Here is a 23130-nt window from a genome sequence, read left to right on the forward strand (position 1 = left end):
TATTCTCTTTACAAACTAATATTTGTTGTTTTCTTCCTCTAATTAAAGAGTACTATATTTTTAATTAGATTATTAGATTGAAGACCTCTCTGCCCTGGCTGGTTTGGCTCAGCGGTGGAGCATAGGCCGGCAGACCAATGAGTCGGGGGTTCAATTCTGGTCAAGGGCACATACCTAGGTTGTGGTTCATCCCCAGCCCTAGTTGGGTTGTGCAGGAGGCAACCAATTGATGTGTCTCTCTCAAATCGATGTTTCTCTTTCTTCCTCCCCCCCCCCCCATTCTCTCTCTCCCTCCTACTCTATCTAATGATAAATGAAAAAATATCCTCTGGTTAGGATTAAAAAAAAAAAAAGATAGATTTAAGACCTCTCACAGAAAGAAGCAGGAAAAGATAGAGAAATAGAAAATATAAAGGAAGGTTAAGGGATGTAGAGAATAAACACAAAAGGATTGTTCAGATAATGCAAGTCTCAGATGGGGGAGGGCTTTTTAAAGAAAAAGTCACTTCCACATGTTCTTACTTTTTCCTTTTCTAGTAGAAGAAAGAAAGAAATAATATTAGTGGAAAATTTGGTGAAATTCCAATAAGGTGTGTCTTTTAATTAATGATAATGTACCAATGTGAATGTCCTATTATTAATCATTGTACTATAGTTTTATAAGATGTCTCTATTAGGAGAAGCAGAGTGAAGGATATAAGGAGCTTTACACTATTTTGACAACTTTTCTCTGTCTAAATTAGTTCAAAATAAAAAAAATTTAAAAATTCAGTTACCTACATTTTCTTTCTTTCATTTTTAAAATTTTTCTCTTGTTGGTAAACCTATACGTTAATGTTTCAATTTTTGGAAATACTGGAAAAGGTTTAAAAAGGGAGGAAAACATAAACTTACCACCCAAAGACTGGATTTTTAAAATGTTTATTTTTACTGCTGATAGAAGAGGTAACTGTAAGATACCACATCGAAGATACCTCTGGTTTCTTTTCACACATTGTCCAGAGTGAAAATGAGAAATGAAACGACAATAGCACAGACCTCAGTGTTTGTGAAGAAGGGCTGCGGGCTGCCCAGTGCAGTAGCGACTAGGACACCAAGAGAGAAGCCTGCACCTCCATATTGAGCACAGCCAGCCGACCGGGATGTCTCCTTGTTGAGGGGCTTGCAGACTGCGAGGAGGAAGACCAACGGCTACTTGCTAGGAACAACCAAACTGAAGAGCAGAGGTGGCTCTGGGAGTTTCCTTATCTCTGGGCTGACAGCAGGATTGGCAAAGGAGACACAATATGTTTGAAATCACTCTTCAGGCTGAAAACATCTGTGAGCGACAGAGTCTAGCACTGCCAATGTTTAGCTTCTGAAAAGGGGAAAGCTACACCAACCCTCATAAGTTACTGTGAATCAGGGAAACTTGTGCACCAACCATTGCCCAGGCCCTATTCCCAAACTATACTCCTGCAAACAGCTTGGTCTAGGAGACAAGGATCAAGCCCAGGCCAGGGGACCCGGATACAAGGCCTGATTGGGTAGCTCAGTTGGTTAGAGCGTTGTCCTGATACACCAAGGTTTGATCCCCAGTCAGGGCACATACAAGAATTAACCAACGAAGTCATAAATCAGTGGAAAAATAAATGGATGTTTTCTTCTCTCCCTCTCTAAAAATCAATCAATCAATATTTTATTTTTATTTTTAGAAAGAGGGGAAGGGAGAGGGAGAGAGATAGAAGCATCGATGAGAGAGAACATTGATTGGCCGCCTCCTGCATGCCCCCCACTGGGGATCAGGCCCACAACCTGGGCATGTGCCCTTACCAGGAATCGAATGACCACCTCTTGGTGCATGGGTCGACACTCAACCAGTAAGCCACACTGGCCAGGCAATAAATATTTTTTAATTTAAAAAAATACATACACATAGATACATGGGAAGGGAGAGCCCAGCATGGCTCTCTGTAGACCCGCTCCTCAGCTCCAAGTCAGGATCCAAGAGCAGAGGGCTAAGGGGAATATATCCTGATAATACGAAATTATTGTTAACTGATGGTAATGTGTTTGATTAACAACAAATGTTCTTGTACGAGGCAGAGAGTTTGGAGGTAAATTCGTGTTAGATACATAGAAAACTAAACAAAAAGTCAGATGATTATAAAATCTTGAGCAAAGCAGAAAAGTGTACAGGAAATGAAATGCACTCACGGTGTACCACTTAGCACAGCTGTGACTGGAGAAGTATAACAAGGTAAACCCTGAATATTGTTCGAACCCAAAATGATGATAAAACCACTTTGGCAGGATGTGGGTAGGGGAAGATATGGTTTAAAAACAAAAACAGCCCTGGCCGGTTTGGCTCAGCGGTTAGAGCGTCGGCCTGTGGTCCGGAGAGACCCGGGTTCGGTTCCCGCTAAGGGCACGTACCTCGGTTGCAGTTTGTCCCCGGCCCTGGTTGGTCGTGCGGGTGGCAGCCACTCGATGTGTCGCTTTCACGTCGATGTTTTTCTCTCTCTCTCTCCCTCTCCCTCTATCTGAACAAAATATCGAAAAATGTCCTCGGGTGAGGATAAAAAAACAAACAACAACAAAAAAAACCTATCTGATTCCACTAGAAATAGCAATATAAGAAGAACCATAAAATCCCTACCACAGATGCCTCTATGCGTAGCGGTGCACCCTGCAGCTCCTGTTCTGTGTCCCAGCCTGCTGCTCTCAGAACCTGGGGAGGAGGGACGTCCAGAAGCTCTGGAGACCTGAGGATCCTTGGACCTGTTGGCCCTTCGTTGGTCCCGCCAGGCTGCCCAGCCGCGCCTCAGTCATTCTGAAGCCTCCCCCACAACGACCTTCCTTTTGTGCTGTCTGTGCTTCCCAGTGCACACGGGTGGGAGGGGGTGACATCTGGCCTGGCTACCTCCCCACTAGCCGGGCCCCCAGTAGCTCCGCCCTTAAGGCGGCCAAGGTGGACTTAGGGGGATGTGGAGGAATCTCTGCAGAGTCTGGAACTAAAAATAGGCCACGCCCCTCGGGGGCAGCCGCTGTGCTCCTAACAGTGATCAAGAGCGGACTACACCCCTGGGGAGTGGGGAGAACCGAGGCCTGAGGACCAGCTGGTTGAACCTCCCTGCCGCCCCGCGGCATCTCCGTAAAGCACCAAAGCGCTCCAGCCTCCGGCCTGTGTTCGCTCCTTGTACAGGACTGGAGGACGCCACCCGGCCGGGGTGCCACAGACGTGGGGGCTCAGAGCAACAACAGCATCTACTCGACCCAGTAATCCACACCTGGAAGGACGACGGCGTTGCTATCGCGGTGGACCCGTGGGTTTGCTTCTCCCATCCTCGCGCACTTCCACCTCCCGCTCTCCCACCCTTGGACCGGTGGCCCTGAGGCCCTTGCACAGTAAGTAGCCCTGAGCGATCCAATCCGGCTCCGCTGCTGCTTTCATGGGGTGCCCTTTGGCTACTCTACCTTGGAACCTCCCCATGAACAGGTGGTTCTCCATCTCACCACCGCCAGCTCTTCTGCCCAGAATCCTTCAGTTTCCTAAACACACTGAGGCCAGGGGGCCACCATTCCTTGGATGTTAATGTAGACTGTACTTCTTGCCAGTGACGCCCAATTCCCAAGTGACCTGTTGAAGTACGGATCCAGGAATAAGGGGAGCTCATCCTGGTATCTTATTCCAACATTAGCCCCAAGGAACAGGGAGTATCAGATATAAGGAAGGGAGCTAATTAATATTAGCTATTCATAACCTAAGATTATTTTATGTAATCCTCACACTCTACAAGACATTCACTTTTTAAATTGTCTTTAAAAATATAGCATTACACAAAAGTGCACAAATAATAAAAGTGTACACACCCAGACCAAAAATTAGAAGCTCTTTGTACCCCTACCCATCAATGTCCACTCCCTGCTTCCTACAAGTAAACAGAATCCTGACTGTTAATATCATAAACTTAATTTTGTCTCATTTTGAACCTCTGTAAATGGAATCATTTACTATAAGGTATAATCTGTTAGGTCCAGCTTCTTTCACTGAATATTATTTTGTAAGTTACCTTCATATTGTATGTAGCAGTCGTTTGTTCACTTACATTGGTGTATCAACACCAATGTGCTCATTTTCTGTGGACATTGGAGTTATTGATAAAAAATGTTCATTGTTGTACTTGTTTTTGGGCGCACATAAATACATATTTCTGTTGGCTGTGTACCTAGGATGTGCTGGCCATGCTTATATTCAATTTTAGTGGATACTACCAAACACTTATAGGAGATACTGCCAAATACATTTTCCTAAATGGGCTGTAGCAATTTACATTTCCACTTGCAATGTATAAGAGTTTCAATTACTCCACATACTCATCATCACTTGGTTTTTGTCAGTGTTTTTAAAATATATATTTTTAATTGATCTTAGAGAGAGGGGAGGGAAGAGGGAGAGATAGAAACATCTTGATGGTCTGCCTCCTACACGCACCCTGCTAGGGATTGAACCCCAAACCAGGGCATGTGCCCTGACCGGGAATCGAACCAGCAATGTCTTGGTGCATGGGTCGGTGCACAGCCACTGAGCCACACTGTCAGGGCTGTCAGTATTTTTAATATTAGCCATTCTGAAGGGTCTATGGTGGCCTCTCATAATAATTTTATTTTCCATTTTTCTGATGACTGGTAAGGTTGAGCATCTTTTATATACTTATTGGCCTCTTTTATGAAATACCTGTTTAAGTAGTTTGCTCCAAATTTTTTCTCCTTCAAGACAGTCATTAATATTCTTGGCTCTTTTATTTTCATGCACATTTAAGAAACAACTTATCAGTCTCTGTCCCCACAAAGGCTCAGAGTTTGATTGGTATTTCATGGAGTCTATATGTCAATTTGGGGAGGATTTACATCTCTATAATGTGGAGTCATCCAATCCATGGACATGGTACCATTTCTCATTTATGTAGGTTTTCGTTTTTTCTCTCAATAATATTTTATAGTTTTCTTTTTAATCCTCACCCGAGGACATTTTTCCATTTTTTGTTCAAATAGAGCAGGAGGGAGAGAGAGGAAGAGAGAGAGAGAAACATCGACGTGAGGGGACACATCGAGTGGCTGCCACCCGCACGACCAACCAGGGCCGGGGACAAACTGCAACCGAGGTACGTGCCCTTAGCAGGAACCGAACCCAGGTCTCTCTGGACCGCAGGCCGACGCTCCAACCGCTGAGCCAAACCGGCCAGGGCTATTTTATAGTTTTCTATGTAAAGCCCTTCAAAATCTTTCACATGATTTATTCCTAGGCATTTGATGTGTTCTGTTATTATAAATGGCTATTAAAATTTAATTCCCTAATTGATTGTTGCAGGTGTACAGAAACACAGTTGATTTTTTTTTTCAAAACTACTTTAGTTTTTTTTTTCTTTATTGATTATAGAGAGAGAGGAAGGAAAGGGGGAGAGAGATAGAAACATTGATGAAAGAGAACATTGATTAGCCACCACTTACATGCACCCTAGTGGGAATTCGCCCCACAACCTGGGAATGTGCCCTGACCAGCAATCAAACCGATGACTTCTTGGTGCCTGGGTTGATGCTCAGTCACTGAGCCACACTAGCTGGGCCACAGTTGATTTTTGTAAATTGACCTTTTATCTAAATTTATTTACTATTTCTAAAAGTTAATCTGTAGATTTATTTCAGATTGCATACATGGACAGTCTTGTTCTGTGAATAATTTGAAAGTTTTATTTCTTGGTTTTCAATCTTTATACTTTTCATTTCCTTTTCTTATGTTATTGCACTAGCTAGAACCTCCAGTACAAAGCCAATAGAATTGATAGTAGGAAGTATTGTTGTCTCACTCTTAATCTCAGGGGTATCATTAAATATGATGTTGGCTGTAGATTTTCATACAGATAATCTTTTTAAAAATTATATCCTTTATTGATTTTTAAAGAGGAAGGGAGAGGGTGAGAGAGACAGAAACACTGATGAGAGAGAACATTGATTGCTGCTTTCTGCACACCCCCCACTGGGGATTGGACTCACAACCCGGGCATGTGCCCTGAGCAGGAATCGAACCGGCAACCTCTTGGTGCATGGGTCGATGCTCAACCACTGAGCCACACCAGCTGGGTTAATACAGATAATCTTTATTAGACCAAGGAAGTCTCCTGTTTTTAGTTTACTGAAAAATTTTATCATGAGTTATTTAATTTTATCAAATGTTTTTCCAGCATCTATTGATAATCATATTATTTTTCTTCTTTATTCTGTCAGTGTGATAAATGGAAATGTGATGGAAGCTAGACATATCAGAGTCATCCCTGGGAATTTTGCTGGGTTGAGAATGGTTCTCTCTTCTCTTCCATGCCGTGAACTATAATAACTATGCAAGCCCGGAGCTTCTGTGGACTATCTTTCCTACCACATGGAGAGAAGCTGCCAGAGAATAAGGTCAACCCAGAGGAAATCAAAGCCAAGATATGGGGAGGGGGAATGAGAGAGAGAGAGAAAAAAGTAAAGATACCCACACAGAAAATAATGTTGGTGACAACATTTGAACCCTGTATCTAATAATATCAGGCCTTTCCCTGGATAGACAAAATAAATGAATCAATGAAACTTTTTTCCTTAAAATAGTTCGAGTTGATCTTATTTATATTCATCATGTTAATTTTGCTTGGAAAATTTACACAAGCAAATTTCAAAAATCATATCACACTGTTGAATATGAACTATATTTCCATCACAGTTGAGTGATGGGATGTGCTATGGGGCTTGGACAGGACACTGTAGCTGAAACATACAGTTCTAGGCAGCAAACAGTATGAGAGAGACAGTATGAAAACCAGCACAAATCAACATCCAGATACAATAGCACTAACCTTTATATTCACACACCCTGTGAGGTCTTACCTTACCACGCAATTTGTTTTCCAAAATATAAAGAACTTCAGCCCATTTTCCTGGCTTTGGAATGGGTACAGAAAGAATTATCCAACCTGTCTTCCAAATTACAGATAAAAATTATTCTAGAAATTTCCAACATGACAGATATAGGGAGACAGAGAGCAAGAAATCCAATGAAACAGGAAAACTTTGGGCTAAGGGGAAGATTCACAACTCAGGGAACAACCAAGTTTTTATTGTTTGTTTGTTTGTTTGTTTTACGGAAACTCCATTGTCACTGCTATGATACCTAGCTGAACTGACACTCCAGGAGTTCTGGCTCAGGACTCTGCACAGTACAAGATCAGCCTGAGCATCCCTGTGGGCTCCTAAGACACTGGTTTAATGAAGCCATAATCCATGCACTTGATGAGACATTCCCGGGCTGTCTGAATAACTGCTGCCTTCTTCTCGTCTGGTTCCTGTTTGCCCACCACAGTCAGTATCTCCAGCAGCTCACTCTCCACTAGCTTCTTGGCCAGCTCAGCATCGGCCTGCAGCAGGTTGTAGGCAATGACCAGGCCCCGGTGTTGGACTGACAGCTGGTCATGCAGGCAAAGCCGTTGTAGGATCTCCAACCACTGAGTTGTCTGGAAGGGGGGACAGTGAATAAGGAAAGATTGGAGGAATCAATGGATACACAGAAAAAGAAGATTTTGGACAAGATAAACAGAAGTCATTGGTCAGGCCCAGGTTCTGGGCTCTGAAAGGGCAAGCACATATCTGGTTATGTGTGTATGGGACTCAACATATGCCTACCTGGGCCCTTTGGGACTAACTTGGTGATGCCCATCTTACCAGAGCCAGGGCAGGAATCGGAGAACTAGAAAAAACTTGAAATAATCCAATGCCTTTCATTTTACAAGTGGAGGGACTGAGGTCCAGGGAGGGAAAGTAACTTAGCTATCTGTGGTCACACATCACCCATCTGAAAAAAGTAGAAAATTAACACCCACCTATCTATTTAAAAAAATTTTTTTTTTCCTTTATTGATTTTTGGAGAGAGAGGAAGGGAGATGCTCCCACCAAGTGACTCTTGCCCACCTTACAGTTTTGACAAGCTTGCCTTAGGGAAAGTAATGAAGCCCAGGGACCAAGCAGAATGAGCCACATCTCTGACACCCTCCCCTGGTGCCAGGACAGCATAAGCATTATAGGTCTCAGAGAACACACACACACACACACACACGCACACACGCACACACGCACACACGCACACACACCTGGAACTGAGTATCTAAAAGAGCCTGCCTTTAAAGCAGACTTGAGTACATTTGAATTGGGATGTTTACATTTTCTTCCATCAGTGGAGATGAGGGCCATGAGCTAAGTTCAGTTTAGTGAAATAAAGCTCCATTTTGCACCCCTATGTTTGTGATGATGCAAATATCCCTTTCATTCACAATGCTACCAAAGGAGATGAACACCATGTCTACTTAAGAAAGGTCCCCAAGCCTGGCTGGTGTGGCTGAATTGATTAAGTGCTGTCCCATGGACTGAGAGGTCCCGGTGCAATTCCTGGTCAGGGCACATGCCCAGGTTGCGGGCTCGATCCCCAGTAGGGGGCGTGCAGGAGGCAGCGGATCGATGTTTCTTTCTCACATCTATATTTCTATTTCTCTCTCTAAAAAAATCAATAAAAATATACTTTAAAAAAAAGAAAAAAGAAAGGTCCCCATCATCCTGGCCAGTGTGGCTTTGTTGGTTGGAGCGTTGCCCTATATACCAAAAGGTGGCTGGTTTGATTCCTAGTCAGGTCACATACCCAGGTTTTGAGTTCAAATCCCCAGCCAGGTCCGTGCTGGAGGCAGCTGATTGATGCTTCTCTCTCACATCAATGTTTCTCTCTTTCTTTCTCTCTCTCTCTCCCCCTTCCTGTCTCTATAATCAATAAAGCTTAAATCCTTTTTTAAAAGAGAGAGAGAGAGCTCCCCATGGTACCCCAACCACGTCCATGCTGCTCCTGGGAGCTCGAGGCTCCACAGCAGTACTTAGTGTTGTTATTATTCTTAAGTGATGAGTTATAAGTGAGGGATGAAACTACAGTGGGAGAGCTTTGAAGTGGAAAACTCAGAAAGTTCAAATAAGGGGGGGGGAGTGGGAAGAAATTAACCAAAGAATGTATATTCATATATGCATAACCCATGGACACAGATAATAGTGCGGTGAAGGCCTGGGGACAACAGGAGTGAGGTGGAGGGGGTCAGTGGGGGAAAGAAGGGGTCATCTATAATACTTTCAACAATAAATTAAAAATAAAAAAAAAGAAAGTTCAAATAAGGGCATAGACTCTTCTCTCCTTAGGTGGTAAGAACAAGGGGGCTGGGAGTGGTTACCTCGGGGGCGGGCCTTCCCCCAGAGGATCACACAGGGCAGTGTGGTCTGGAAGGGGAGAGGTTCCCTGGAGCTACCCCACCCTGGCCCCCAGGGCCCGCTCTCACCACTTGCGTCATCTTGAGGCACAGTTTCTTATGTGCTGCTGTCAGCATGGCCAGGGCCCCCGCGGCTGCATTCTGCACCTTATCATCATCCTCCCCACAGAGCAGTATCACGAGCTTTAGCCGGTCATTCCCGTCAGCCAGGAACCTCTCCTGTACCTAAGGAAGGAAGGTGCATGGCTCAGAGAAAAATGCCCTCATCAGCCCGGCCTGGGGAGGGAAAGATGCACCTGAAGCCACGTTCTCTGACCCAGGATCTCTTGGAGGTTTCCTTTGAGCAGCTCACCCATGCCAACTCTCCCAGGAAATCTTCCCTGATTACCTGGATGAAGGAGCTACAGTCTCCTCCAGCTAAAAGGTTAGAGAAAATAAGGGGTTCCCCAGCTAGAGTGCTCCACCCCCTCTGCTTGCATTCGCCATCCAGCCAGGGAAAGAGGCAGACACAGCCTACTCAAGGGTAGATGCTGCTTTAAGAGCCGTGTCTCACTTCCCTTTGGGGGAAGCCTGGAATGCTTCTCACACAACACATGGGCCCTCAGGGTCTGCCCTAAAATGACTGTGCAGTCCCTAAAGGCATAGCGACTTGGCAAGAGCAGGGGGCAGTTGGGTAATTTATTTGGTATTAAAGAACCGTCTTCACCAGGTGAGCACTGCCAGGAAGGTGAGGGATGAGGTGATCCAAAAGCAGGAGAGGAGCCTCCTGGGGCTGAGGGCCCTGACAGAGCCCACTGACCATCCCCCCACCCTTCTGCTCTATAGTAATACCTGGTTGGTCAAGTTCAAGGGCATTTTCTTGGGTCAGGTTTCCTAGAAATGGAGCTCCAAAAGGAATCACAGACCACAGCTGCCCAGGTTTGACCCTTTACCTGTGTCTCTCTGAAGCTGGATCAGTGGTCCTCAGAAGTAAGAATATGGCAGAGATGGTCAGTGCAGTCCCCTCTCATGGGGGACAGTTGTGAATGGGAAGCAGCTACACCAAAAGGAGTATGTTCCCCCACCCCTGCACCTAGATGTGGTCATGACTAGTTCTCAGCAATGGAACGTGAGTGGAAGTGATGTGTGTCATTTCTCAGCCACCATGGTAGAGTACTACAGGTGCCTCTCCATGGTCTCTCTCCCTATTCACCATCCAAGCAGAGACCATGCCCAAAGTGGCAGATGGGTAGACAGTTCCTGATGATCAGAGAAGCCTGGATCCCTGAGTCACTGCTTGGAAGCGAGCCACCTGATCCAAATGTGAGCAAGAAATGAGCTATTCTGTTAGGACCACTGTGTATTTTTATTTAGTTGTAGTTGGTGCTCCCACAGGCAAGGCTGCTGCCCTTCCCATTGTTTCTCCACTCCCCTTTCCCTGAACATACTCTCTTCTCCTACCTGGCTGCCAGGCCCCCAGCAGAGCCTTAGGCTAGCTCCCTGGCAGGCCCTGGTAGCTTTTGACTTTAACAGGATTTTATGGGTCAAGTTTTCTTCCTACAACAGTGAGAAGATCTGAGACGTAAGTTGAGGAGACACAGAGTAAATTCCCACCAGGCCCTCCATGAGTGCCCAGGAGACCACGTGGCCTGGCCCCCACGTACATGGGAACCTCAGAGTTATACCCTGTTGTTACCTCTGATGAAGCTATACGTTTAGGCACAGCAAAATACTTTAGCAGGATGGAAAAGAGAAGACATACATTCATCATATGGTTACAATTTATCCCATTACTGGACCATGAGGCCAGTGACAAGTTCTGAATTCATTTTATTGTTATAAACCCTGTGATTATTCTGTGAAGAGCACAGTTAGAGTGAAATGCAGTTCCTATGGAAACAGCGATGGTTCATTCATGTTAACATTTAAAATATTCTAAAATTGTAACTATTTTTGCATTTCTTCCATGTGTGTGTCTAGAGAGAGAGAGACATTCAATAAATGCAAGTGGTCTGGCCTCTCTTGACCTCTAATAGGTCCAGGTCTCATATCTCGCTTTGCTATGAGATTTATTTAGACCTACATAATTTAGGGAAATGGTCATTTCTACCTCATCCAGTGCAAGCTTTGGGGTCAAAGCTCCAGCCAGGGATAAAGCCACATTGTCTTTTCAGTGTTGCCTCCTTCGTGCATGTATTCCTCTCAGGGCCCCTACAGGTGTGTGTGGGGGGGGGGGGTGAGGGGCTATAATCTAGGAAAGATTCCGTGTTCCTGGGTTCTCTGGAAGAAATGTTACCGCAATACCACTGTAACAGCCCCCAATCCCACGCCAGGTGCTGGCCTATGGCCTGACTCTCCGTGCCCTGCTCACTCCCTGTGCCGTGCCGATCCCCCTCACCTCCTTGTTCAACACCATGTTACACATGCACTCGGTGGCCGCCTGCCGCAGCTGGTCATGGTTCTCAAACATGTAGTTCTCGATGTCTGGCAAGGCCCTCTCCTTAAAGATCTTCTGCCTAGGGCGGGAGGAGTGGAAGAAGAGAGGCCACTGAGCTCTCTGTCGTGAACATTTGGGGTCTGGGGCCACCCAGGTGCCCTTCCCCCATCCTGGGGCTGTCCCTCCCACGTCCTCAGCCAGCATGGTTTCTGTGGCACTGCTCCTGCCCCCAACTCCAGGAGGGGGCGCCAGTGGGCATACAAAGCTTAGCATCCAGGCCACAGTGATGGGTTCCAGGGTGAAAATGTTACCCAGCTGGAGATTCTTTTTTTTCAGCCTCACCCGAGATATGTTTATTGACTTTAGAGAGAGAAACATCAATGTGAGAGAGAAACCGATCAGTTGCCTCAGTATGTGCCCTGACTGGTGATCGAACCCACAGCCTTTTGGTGTATGGGACGACGCTCCACCCAATGAAGCCACCCAGCCACGGCTAGAGATTCTTTTGTATTATTGCTGGGGAATAGAAATTCTCTTTCTCTCTCTTTCCCGCTGGAGATGAAGATGAAGCCTTGTGACTGTGAGAAAGAGGAAAGCCCATCCGAGAGGTAAGCCAGGCAGGAGAGGTATAAGAACCAGGCCCCAGGACAGGTGTGCACCCCCTCCTTCAAGCTGCACCTGAATCCGGAGTACCAGGCTTTTTATTTACATAGCCAGTTAACTCCCTTTATACTTAAACCAGCTGGAGTTGAGTTTTCTGCCACTTGGCACCAAAAGAAACTCAACCCAATACACTCCACCACCCCCTGCTTCTGAGAAGGAATACACTCTCTCCCCACCCGCCCCCTGGGCATCTTTTTACAACTTCAGAAAGAAGTATTTCCTCTGGCTTGTACATTCACCGTGTGGTTTTTCCGAGTGCTAATTCAAATCCCTTCCACTGTGTTTCTCCCCACTGCCTTGGAGGAGAGCAGTTTGAGCACACGGTCTATGTGAAATTCAACCAAACACATCATGGGACACCTGCCTTCAGCCGGCTCCCTCCACACCCCACTCACCGGAGTTTGTCGCTCCGCCCAGACAGGTTGGTGAGGCCGAGGAGAGCCTCGTAGTTCTGCAGCCCGTCCCTCTGTGTGTCCAGGAGTCTCACAAGGGGCCGTACCACCTCATATACCTGTGGGGGAGGGTTTGGGGAGTGGGTCAGGTGGAGATCTGTTCCCCAGTTCCTGACGTTTATAGGTGTCCAGCTTTAGAATTTCCAAAGCACTTGTCCACTCATCGTCTGATTTGGACTTAACGAGGATTCTGAAAGGCAGGGTCATTTTCTTCCTTGCAGATGATGTGAGTTCCCCAGAGGACAGCCCTCAGTGGCAGGCAGAGCTGGGTCTGGAGTCCAGGCGCCTCCAATGCATTGCCCTCCCTGTGATAGCACCATGCCCCCTCCCAAGCCAGGAGCAGGGTGACAGGACGAAGGGCACCTAGGAACAGAGAAGACGCCTACCACTCTGCCATCCCACCCACCCAGACACCCACCCGTTCCCCGGGGAAGGCGATGTCCGGATTGGAGACAGCAGCAATCTTTGCCAGGGCATGGGCTGCCTTCACCTTGCCCACGTCGGTGCCCTCCAAAGCCAGGGGAATCAGGGCCTGCAAGAAAGGGCACAGTCACTCCTGGGTCACAGACATGCAGAGTCCCCTCTCCCCACCCTCCCTCTCCAGCTGCTGTCTGTTCCATCAGAAGCTCAGGAAGATTCTTCGATATAATCAACTCTTGAGCATCACAGAAAACAATTAAATACTTAATCACAGATTCACTCCCCCTGGTTCCCAGTGCACGTCAGGGATTCATCCCCACTCTCCCCACCATCCATACATATGTTCGGTTTTTGGAAAAATAAATAGATTGCCCTGGCTGGTTAAAGCATCATCCCAATATGCCAAGGTTGCAGCACATACAAGAATCCCCTCAGGGCACAAACAAGAATCAACCAATGAATGCATAAATAAGTGAAACAACAAATCAATGTTTCTCTCTCTCTCTCTCTCAAATCAATAAATGATAAATTTAAAAATAAACTGCTTCAGTTGTCTGTTTAAAAAACTAAAATAGATCAATACACTGATTTTTACTTTCTGTCTAAGTCAAACCTAATCATAACAGCAGCCATTTATTGAGCACTTACTATAAAATCAATACTTTAAGTATATTCTCTCTAATCCTTCTGCAATTCTGCAAAGTGAATGTGTGATCCCCCACCCCCACCCCCAGCTTTACAGATGAAGACACAGCAGCTCAGGGCGATTAAATAATTTGCCCAAGGTTATGCCGCTGACAAGGCGACAAGCAAGGACTCAGTGACAAGTCTTCCATTAGAAAATCCATGGTCTTCATATCTGCACCATGCTTCCTTCCAGTAGCCAGGAAGATAGATGGAATTCCACTGTCAGGCCCACGACACATCATAGAGCACAGTTACCTGAAGGAGCATATTCCAGGAGGTTGGGTTGGGGCAGGGGATACATTATTCTGGAGCTAGACAAAGAATCACACACACACACACACACACACACACACACAAAGTGTGCTCCTCCCCAGTACAGCACTTTCTAGGATGCTGAGAACCTCATCCTGCCCAATTACCTTGCCACCACCTTGAGCCACAATGGTGCCTCGGTCCTTTGGGTTGTCACACAGTGCCAGGAATACCCTGCAGAGGAAGAGGCAAGGACATTTAATGCACCAGCACACCCTTCCCAGGCATCAGCAGGCCGGTCAGTCAGGCCCAGTGAAGGCCTGGAAGGTGCAGCCAGTGTGCACGTGCGCCTTGGGAAGACACTGCCAAGAACATAAGTGGCTGCGGAGGAAGTGAGGCCAAACGAGGCTGCAAAGAGCCACCTCCTCCTTATTTAGGGAAACAATGAATGGCTCCTTGCTGCCCACCAATCAGAAGAAACACTTCAACATCAAGGCACCCAGGACCTCTCTGACCTGGCCCTTGTCTCCCTCTCTGGTCTTCCTAGCACTTCATACTCCCTCCTGTGCACTCCATACTCCAGACATCCTGCAGGAGAACCCCAAATGCACTCATTCTTCCTCCATCCTTGGTGTCTTTGCATATGCTGTTTCCTCCTCCGCAGCTGAGTGGTTCCTTTTGTTCCTTCAGGGCTCCCTTGAGTTGTCACATCCTCCAGGAGGCCTTCCTGGCTGCACACCGTCCTACCCTTCAGGCTGGCTGGTTGGGTGCCACTGCTATGCTGCAACCAAGGCTCTGTCTTCCCCCATCATGGCACCTGCTGCTCTGTATTGTACTGTGAGCCTGTCAGCCTCCCCTGTCAGGCTGCAGACACTGTACCTTTCATCTCTGAAATAGCAGGTCCCACACAAAACCTGGGGACCAGGGAACCAGACAGAGAGTGACCTCTTCCCTCCTGATGCAAGCTTCCCCTTGTGATGACCTGCCCGTCATGTCACTTCTCAATTCGATCCCCTTTAGGCTCCTCTCCGGGCCCCCCTCCCCCATGGCTTATTCCCTTATTTACTCCCTGCCATTTCTACCTCCCTGCCCAGCCTCCTGCCTCTGTCCCTCAGACCAGCAGCCCACGGCGGCCGCACCTGGCCAGCAGCTCCTTGGTCTGGTCGGTGAGGATGGCACTGTCTGCTTTCACCATGCAGGCCAGCGCAGAGATGACGCCCGCCTTCAGCAGCCGCCTCACCCGCATGTCTATGAAGTCCTTCTTGTCCTGGGGAGACAAAGGTGATGATGGGGAAGAAAGGGGGCTGGGCACCAGTCCAATCTGTACTGGAACTAAGATGGTGCATTTCTGACTTTTTCTCGTACTCGGACCCATCGCCAGGTCCGAGTGTCTATGGACGCATTGCACAGCCACCTGGAATTGGGGAGGGGGAGCCGCTGGGGAAGGGTGCCAGAGCTCAGGTCAGGACAGTGAAGCCATTTCAGTGGCCCCTAAAAGTGTCCATGTCCTAATCCCCAGAACCTGTGAATATGTTACCTTAGATGGCACAAGGGACTTTGTAGATATGATTAAGTTAAGAATCTTGAGCTGGGAAGATAATATTGGATTATCTGGGTAGGCCCAATATAATCATCGAAGGCTTTAAAAAGGGAGGCAGGCCCTGGTCAGTGTGGTTCAGTGATTAGAGTGTCAACCCACGCACCAAAGGCTCACAGGTTCGATTCCCAGTCAAGGGCACGCACCAATGTCAAAGCCTCTTTATTCACAAAGGAGTGAAATGAAAGAATGATAATCCAAAACACTAGATGACTCATATGTTAGTCTTTTTGCAAAAGGTTGGCTTTCCATTAGGGTATGTGGCAGGTGGGAGGGTAGGGAGATGTCAGCAAGAGAGGAGATAGGGAGCAGATAAAGTTGACATAACAATAAATTGGGTTTTGCTGGAAACCCAAAGTCAGCCCCAGGGTGAAATAGTCTTTACAGATAGTCCTCCGAGTGGCTGGGGAGAGGCTGACAGTCATAGGCAATCTCCAGAAGCCACGTTTGAACTTCACAGCAGCAGCACATGCTCTACACTCTTGCCAGCATGAAATACTATGCAGCTTTGAAGAATGATTCAGAGAATGACAGAGCCATGAAGTATTTTCCCAAATTGAGCACAAACGATAAGTACATTGTAATTATAACTATAAAAAGAGAAAAGGTGCATAGAAAAAAAATCCTCTGGTAGGCAAAGAAACATACCCAAATGCCAAGGGTGCTCGGGAGAGATGATATTGTGAGTGGTCCATTTCTTTTGTCTACTCCCCACCTTTTTGTTTGTGTTGCAACATGTTTATATTACTTTGATCATTTAAAAAATCTACATGTTTTGCCCTGGCTAGTTTGGCTTAGTGGTTAGAGCGTCAGCCTGCAGCCCTCTGGGTTTGAGTCCCGGTCAAGGGTATGTACCTAGGTTGCAGGTTCAATGCCCCACCCTGCTCAGGGTCATGCAGGAGGCAACTAATCGATGTGTCTCTCTCACACTGATGTTTCTCTCTCTCTCTCCCTCCCTCCCTTCCACTCTCTCTAAAAATCAATGAAAAAATATCCTTGGGGGAGGATTGACCAAAAAAAATCTACATGTTTTACTGGCAGGAAATATGATGCATATATATTCATATGCAAACTACATGTGAAGTATACCCTTGTGTGCAGGCAATCATTGGAGGAGGGCCCCAAGGGGATTTGTGACATCTTGGCTCCTGCTGATCCATGTTCCTCCTCTCATTTTTCCTGTTTAGCACCCATATCCTCAAATCCAGATATCCCAGAAAATAAAAGTGTTATGTGATGGGAACATAAAATGCAACTATCTGATATCCATGAAATCAACAACATAAATTGCAAAACGTTCATCATAGCTCTGTCTTCTCAGACTACAAAATGTTGGGTTCCTTAGCTCCCCAGCATTCTCCTCCCACCCTTGCCAAGATAAAACATTAAAACTAAGAAAAACATGGGCGCCATCTAGTGGGAGAAATTTGCCATTATTCTCCTCAGTTTGCCTTATGTCAAATTCTCCCACATACACCCACATAGCACCCTGACATCACTACCTTTCCTTTCCACCTCTCTGGAGGTCTGGTGGCACAGACCCTCCTCCCAGCCTGTCCCCATCCCCACCTTGGGGTGCTCCTCAGGCACGTGCTGCTTAGAGAACTTGGCGAGCTGTACAAGCTCCGGGATGACCTCCTTGACATCATAGCTGTTGGTGCAGTTCACCAGGATGGTGGCCACGGAGTACAGGATGGTCTTGTCAGAGGTCTAGAGGCATGGCGGGGAGCAGGGGGGCAGAAAGGAAACGTTAGAACAAACTTCTGCTTCCAAGAGGGCTCCCTCCCATGGCCCACAAGCTGGTTTGGCGGAGTGTGCGGCTGATGTGGTTCAGCTGGGAGAAGTTCAGCAGCACAGCGGGGACAGGGCGCACCCTCAACAGCACCCTGAAAGGATGGGAGTCCTCTGAGTACACCCTTGCTTTGTGCCTCTTTGAAATGTCCAGGCCAACACACTTTCACAGAGTGTGCCTACCTTCCCTGGGCGGGGATGGGATGGGGATGGGGTGGGCGTTGGACACCCTCTGGTCTGGCCCCGGGCAAACTTTCCCATACTTCCTCCCTTTGGTGGTGAAAGAGGAGGAAAGGAATCTGAGAGGGGCTCCAAAGAAGAAAGGGGGCCCAGAAGAGGTGAGATATTGCCTCTTGGTCCTTCAGACCTCACTTCCTGAGGATCCCTGGGGGGGGGGGGGGAGATACCATCCTCTTGTTCATCCTCCCGCTGCCTAGAAGGCATGAAGAGCCGCGAGCCCACTTTGTAGTCAGATAAAATGAGGGCGAGGAAGAGGGAAATGACTGATCCAGGCTGACGCAGGGAGTAGAGAGCACAGCCAGGCTGGGAACAGAGGGGTCCAATCTCCCAGGCTCAGCGGAAGGCCCTGTGAGCCTGAATCTAATAGATCTGTCCGGAGGCCAGAGGTCAGGACTCTACTTGCCTTGGCCATCTCAAACATGGCCTGCAGGGCAGGGATGTCCTGAACAAAGTCATCCTTCACATCAGCATCCAGGGTGAGGTAGGCCATACCCTCCACTGCCCATCGCCGGGTCCGGGTGTCTATGGACACATTGCACAGCCACCTGGAATTGGGGAGGGGGAGCCGCTGGGGAAGGGTGCCAGAGCTCAGGTCAGGACAGTGAAGCCATTTCAGGGTAGTGGTAGCAGGTGGGGGGCCTTTCACAATCTGGAGAGGAGATGGCAGGCCTGGGGAAATAGGACCCCCTTACTTGCGACACTGTTTGGCCAGCTTCTCCGTTGACCCTTCAGCAAACTGCCTGAGACCGTAGTCTGTGCCGCCTGCAGAGCCGAGCTTACAGAGTCCCTGTGGAGGAAGGGAGACCGTGGACATTTGAAAAATCAGACACCAAAGCTTGGGGACAACGCCTTGTTCAAAAAGGTCCCTGTGGCTGGAACACTTTGCCCCTTTTTCTTTGCCTGGACAAACCTCTATGCATACTACAAAACTCAGCTCAGGTGTCACCTCTTCCCAGATGCCTTCCCTGAGGTTTCCAGATGAAGGTAGATGCCCAGGAAGCTGGAGGCGTTTCCCTTAACCCCTTTCCTCCGCCATTGGACCCCACAGATGTTTTGTGTCTGCCATTTTTTAAAAAATCAGCACGAGATAATACTAATCATATCTGAAACCGCAATGGTGAGACTCATCAGAACGCAAAACCTGGCAGAGAAATCCTGTCTTGTGGGTAACGAATTCAGATGTACAGAATTTTTGCCCAGGAAATTTAGACTATTGTTAGAAAAATATGTCTTCCATAAGAGAAAACTCACAACGGCCGAAGCTAAAATTCGTTTTTAAAAAAATTGATACAAACAAAAAAAGATAAATGATTCAAATCCTCGCCATCACTGTTTACAAGAAAAAGGTCCATAAAAATAATTTCTGTAAAATGAAGATGGGAAAAATGACTGTGCCATGTAGAAACTGATCAATGAAACAAAATGACTTTTTGGAGTTTGTTCTAAAAATACTCTCTGGATAAAGCTCATCAATGTTAGTGCCATTCAAAAGCATGGAGGAGGTGGAAAAAAAACAAACTCATCCAGCCGGTGTGGTTCAGTGGTTGAGCACTGACCCATGCACCAAGAGGTCTCCAGTATGATTCCCAGTTGGGACACATGCCCAGGTTGTGGGCCCAGTCCCCAATGGGGGGCATGCAGGAGGCGACCGGTCGATGTTCTCTCTCATTGATGTTTCTAGCTCTCTCTCCCTCTCATTTCCTCTCTCTCTCAAATCAATAAAGGGAAAAAAACTTAAAAAACAAAATAAAAACCTCATAGACAGACAACAGTATGATGACTACCAGAGGGAGGTAGAAAAGGGGAAAATTTTTTAAAAAGCATGGAGGTGTCAGAGGTTAAACGGCAGGGTCCACCATTCTGAATCCGCGTTCTCACAGCCTCCTACATCACCCTGCCCTGCAGGGGCCTGTGCTGCCCTCAGAGCGTGGTCTCCCCAAGGATGGAGGCTGCACCTCACTCATCCCGATGTCCCTGGTGCCTGGAACGGTGTCCGGTACTGAGCCCACCTACCACCAGCGTGCGGATCTTGATCTTCTCATTTTTGGTGGTCTTGTAGATCTCTTTGAGCAGTGACACGCCATTGGTGATGATGAACGTGGCGCGGCTGAGCTTGGTGGAAGCGTGGATGAGGGCCTCCACGGCCACCAGCTGGTCGGCCTCACGATCCGAGCCGCACAGCGCTACCATCATCTCCATCACGCCTTTCAGCCCCAGCAGCTGATTGCCCAGGTCAAAGGGGCCTTGCAGGATCCCCGACACTGTCTGGATGGCAATCACGTTCTTGTCCATGTTTTGGGGGTCAAATTTGCCCCTAAAAGAGAAGGCAAGGGTGGTCAAGAGAATGGGCACACGGGGGTGGGAAGAGTGTGAAATTGGGGGGCAGACCGATTTAGATTTGCCTCCTGCAGTCACCACTGCTGTGCTGCTCTTGGGCAGTCACTGAACCTCTCGGAGCCTCAGCTTCTTGATCTGGAAAGTAAGAGTAGTACTACTAGTTCAGACTTGCGACGAGGGTAAGGGATATAACAGGTGTGCCGAGGGTTGTGTTGAAGCACACTCTGTGAAGGGAATTGATATGCAAGAAGTTTATTAAGGAGAGTTCTTGGGATCAACGCCTGTTGGGAAATGGAAGAAAGAAGGACCTGGCCCAGCAGGTGCGGCTCAGTGGATTAAGTGTAGCTCCATGGACTGAGATGTCCAGGTTCAATCCGGGTCAAGGCACATGCCGGGGTTTGGGGCTCGATATCCTGTAGGGGGCGTGGGGGAGCCAGCGATGTGTCTATCTCTCTCTCCCTTCCACTCTCTAAAAAATCAATAAAAAACATTAAACAACAACAACAAAAAAAGCAGGACCTGACTGAGGGAGACGTTGGGCTTCATGCAGTCATGACAAAGCCTCGGCTGTGAAGAGTTCTAGAGGGGAGACGCCCTCCAAAGTTGTTCCACGTTGGGATGAGGGACAAGTCATTGATGCTAGCTGCCCTGGGAAGGATGAAGCAGCTGTCCTCCGCTGAGGCAAGTCGTGAAGAGAGGTGACAGGTGAGAACTGTCACCCAACAGGCTTCCCAGCAGCAGGGGTGTCTGGTGGGTACAACAGCCTCCTCAGCACGAAACGGCCTCATGACGCTGGTGAACCGCATCACTCTGCAGTGTGGCTGAGTCACAGCACAGCCTGAGCCAGTCTCTCCCCAACCGGTCCCCATCCCTTCCCCTATCAAGTGCGGGTATGGCCTAGATGAGCCAGAAGGTTCTGCTTTGCTCTCACAATTTACTAGCCTCTACTCTGTAGAATCTCTGGGAGAATCTCTGTTTGGGGATGGCAGAGGTGACATGCCTTTTGATCCATCAGTGACCTGCCCAGGCTGGGTCAATGTGGGGAATCTGGGCAGATGTGCACACTGGACATGCAGATGTGTATAAATGACAGAAGGTAGCGTGGACTAGTCAGGAGAACTCCACACCCAGGGTTGGAGACCTGGGCTCGGGTCCCACATTTGCCTCTGGCTGGATTGGTGACCTGGACAATTCCCTCTGGGGAATGGTGTTCGCTTTGGGAGAGCTGAGACCCCTCCAGTTCTGACATTCCACGTCCTGGCCCTCATCTCCCCACTCAGTGCAGAGGGACCTGGAGCCTGCATAATTCGCTGCGGTCTGCCCTTTAAGTTGGTTCTGGTGCTCGAACCTCCACCCAGCTCCTGGCCCCTGAGGAAGTAGGGTAGGGACAGCCTCAGGTGCCATTTGTTGAAAGTATTGACGCCACCCACGGAGCCTCAGGTGACCAGCCTAGGGGCGGAGCCTGTGCAGAGGCAGCATTTCACAGGCTGACTAGGAAGAAGAGGCCTCAACCCAAAACCGCTCTCCCACAAGGACTAGCCGGGTGACAGTTACCCAAACTCAGAGGCCTCAGGAGAGACAGAGGAGTTGGCCACAACATCCGAAGCTATGGAAGAAAAAGGCCAGAAGAGTCGTAAAAAATTTTAAGTGAAATAAAGTCAGGAGACAGGAGAAGCTATGGGGTTGTGCAGGAGTCGGCGAACGTCAGCTGTGGACCAAACCTGGGAAACAGAATGGATTTCACAGTTTAAAAGTTTTTTTGTGTGTATGTGTTTTTTTTTAATGTGCAATAGAGACCCACATGTCCCACAAAACCTAAAGTATTTATTCTCTGGCCCTTTACCAGAAAAGTGTGCCAAAGCCTGGACTGGAGAAAGGAAAAGCAGAGCGAAAGCAGTGGGGTCTTTACTGTCCCGAGACTCGCTTGGGTGCATTTTGTTGTTGTTGTTAATCCTACCCAGTGGATATTTTTTTCATTAATTTTTTTTTTTTTTTTTTTTTTTAGAGAGTAGAAGGGAGAGAGGGAGAAAGAGAGAGAAACATTGATGTGAGAGAGACACATCGATTGGTTGCCTCCCGCATGCACCCCAATGGAAGCCAGGAATATGTGCCCTTGACTGGGAATCAAACCCAAGACCCTTTGGAGCACAGGTCAACTCTCTAACCGCTGAGCCAGGCCTGCCAGGGCTCACCTGCGTGCTTTTTAGACAAGCACTTCCTGAGCCAAACCCCAGACTACTGAGTCAAGGGCAGGTCCCAGAAATCTGAATCGTATACAAGTTTGAATGTCACTGGAATAAAAGGTTAAAAAGACATCTAGCAGTGGGAGAAGGGAGAAGACATAAAGAGAAACAGAGACGCAGAGAGAGCAGGCCCGGGAACTATAGCTGCCAAGGGCCTTGGGCGCCTGTCTCATCTCTGCAAGGCCACAAAGTTCTTAAAGTCTTCACAGAGCCAGGTCTCCTTCCTTGACAAGCTGAGGCTTATTTCAACTGCAGGAACCTGTGGTAGGTCTAATGTAGATCCAAAAATATTTTGACACCCTCCCCTGCAAAAGGTAGAGCCTAGTTCTTCCCTCTTAAACACAGATCAGACTTAATGACTCGCTCCTAATGAATAGAATGTGGAAGTGATGGCGTGTGACTTCCGAAGCCAGGTGATAGAAGACATTGCCCTTTCCACCCTGCTCTTTCTTGGAACATTAGGGGAAGCCAGCTACCATGAGGAGAGGTTCATACAGGGAAGAACTGAGGTCTCCCACCAACAGCCAGCATCAATGTGCCAGCCACATGAGTGTGCCACCTTGGAAGCAGGTCTTCCAGCCTCAGTCAAGCCTTCAGATGACTGCAGCCCAGGCCAACATGTGGCTATAACGTCAAGAGAACCCCAAAGCCAGAACCACGCAGCAAGCCACTCCCAAACTACTGTCTTATTATCATAAATGATTATTGTTGTTTTGAGCTGCTA

The 23130-nt window shown here is 47.7% G+C and overlaps 1 protein-coding gene across 2 annotated transcripts in view; it reads right to left on the bottom strand.

Moving 5' to 3' along the window:
* Positions 1-6116: 6116 nt before the first annotated feature.
* Positions 6117-23130, bottom strand: part of UNC45B (unc-45 myosin chaperone B) — a 30229-nt gene continuing 13215 nt past the window's right edge. The window contains exons 10-20 of one of the 2 annotated variants that reach the window (XM_036269612.1): positions 19840-20140; positions 18519-18613; positions 18230-18371; positions 17365-17505; positions 15338-15465; positions 14366-14432; positions 13258-13371; positions 12783-12898; positions 11686-11803; positions 9378-9533; positions 6117-7526 (exon numbers count right to left, since the gene is read on the bottom strand). In XM_036269612.1, coding sequence (XP_036125505.1) covers positions 7266-7526; positions 9378-9533; positions 11686-11803; positions 12783-12898; positions 13258-13371; positions 14366-14432; positions 15338-15465; positions 17365-17505; positions 18230-18371; positions 18519-18613; positions 19840-20140 — 1639 coding nt within the window. In that variant the 3' untranslated portion in view covers positions 6117-7265. The remainder of the gene's footprint in view (positions 7527-9377; positions 9534-11685; positions 11804-12782; positions 12899-13257; positions 13372-14365; positions 14433-15337; positions 15466-17364; positions 17506-18229; positions 18372-18518; positions 18614-19839; positions 20141-23130) is intronic. The other variant, XM_036269613.1, reaches the window with a different exon arrangement.

Source organism: Molossus molossus, unplaced genomic scaffold (genome assembly GCF_014108415.1).
Source record: "Molossus molossus isolate mMolMol1 unplaced genomic scaffold, mMolMol1.p scaffold_m16_p_19, whole genome shotgun sequence".
In the NCBI taxonomy this organism is placed as follows: domain Eukaryota; kingdom Metazoa; phylum Chordata; class Mammalia; order Chiroptera; family Molossidae; genus Molossus; species Molossus molossus.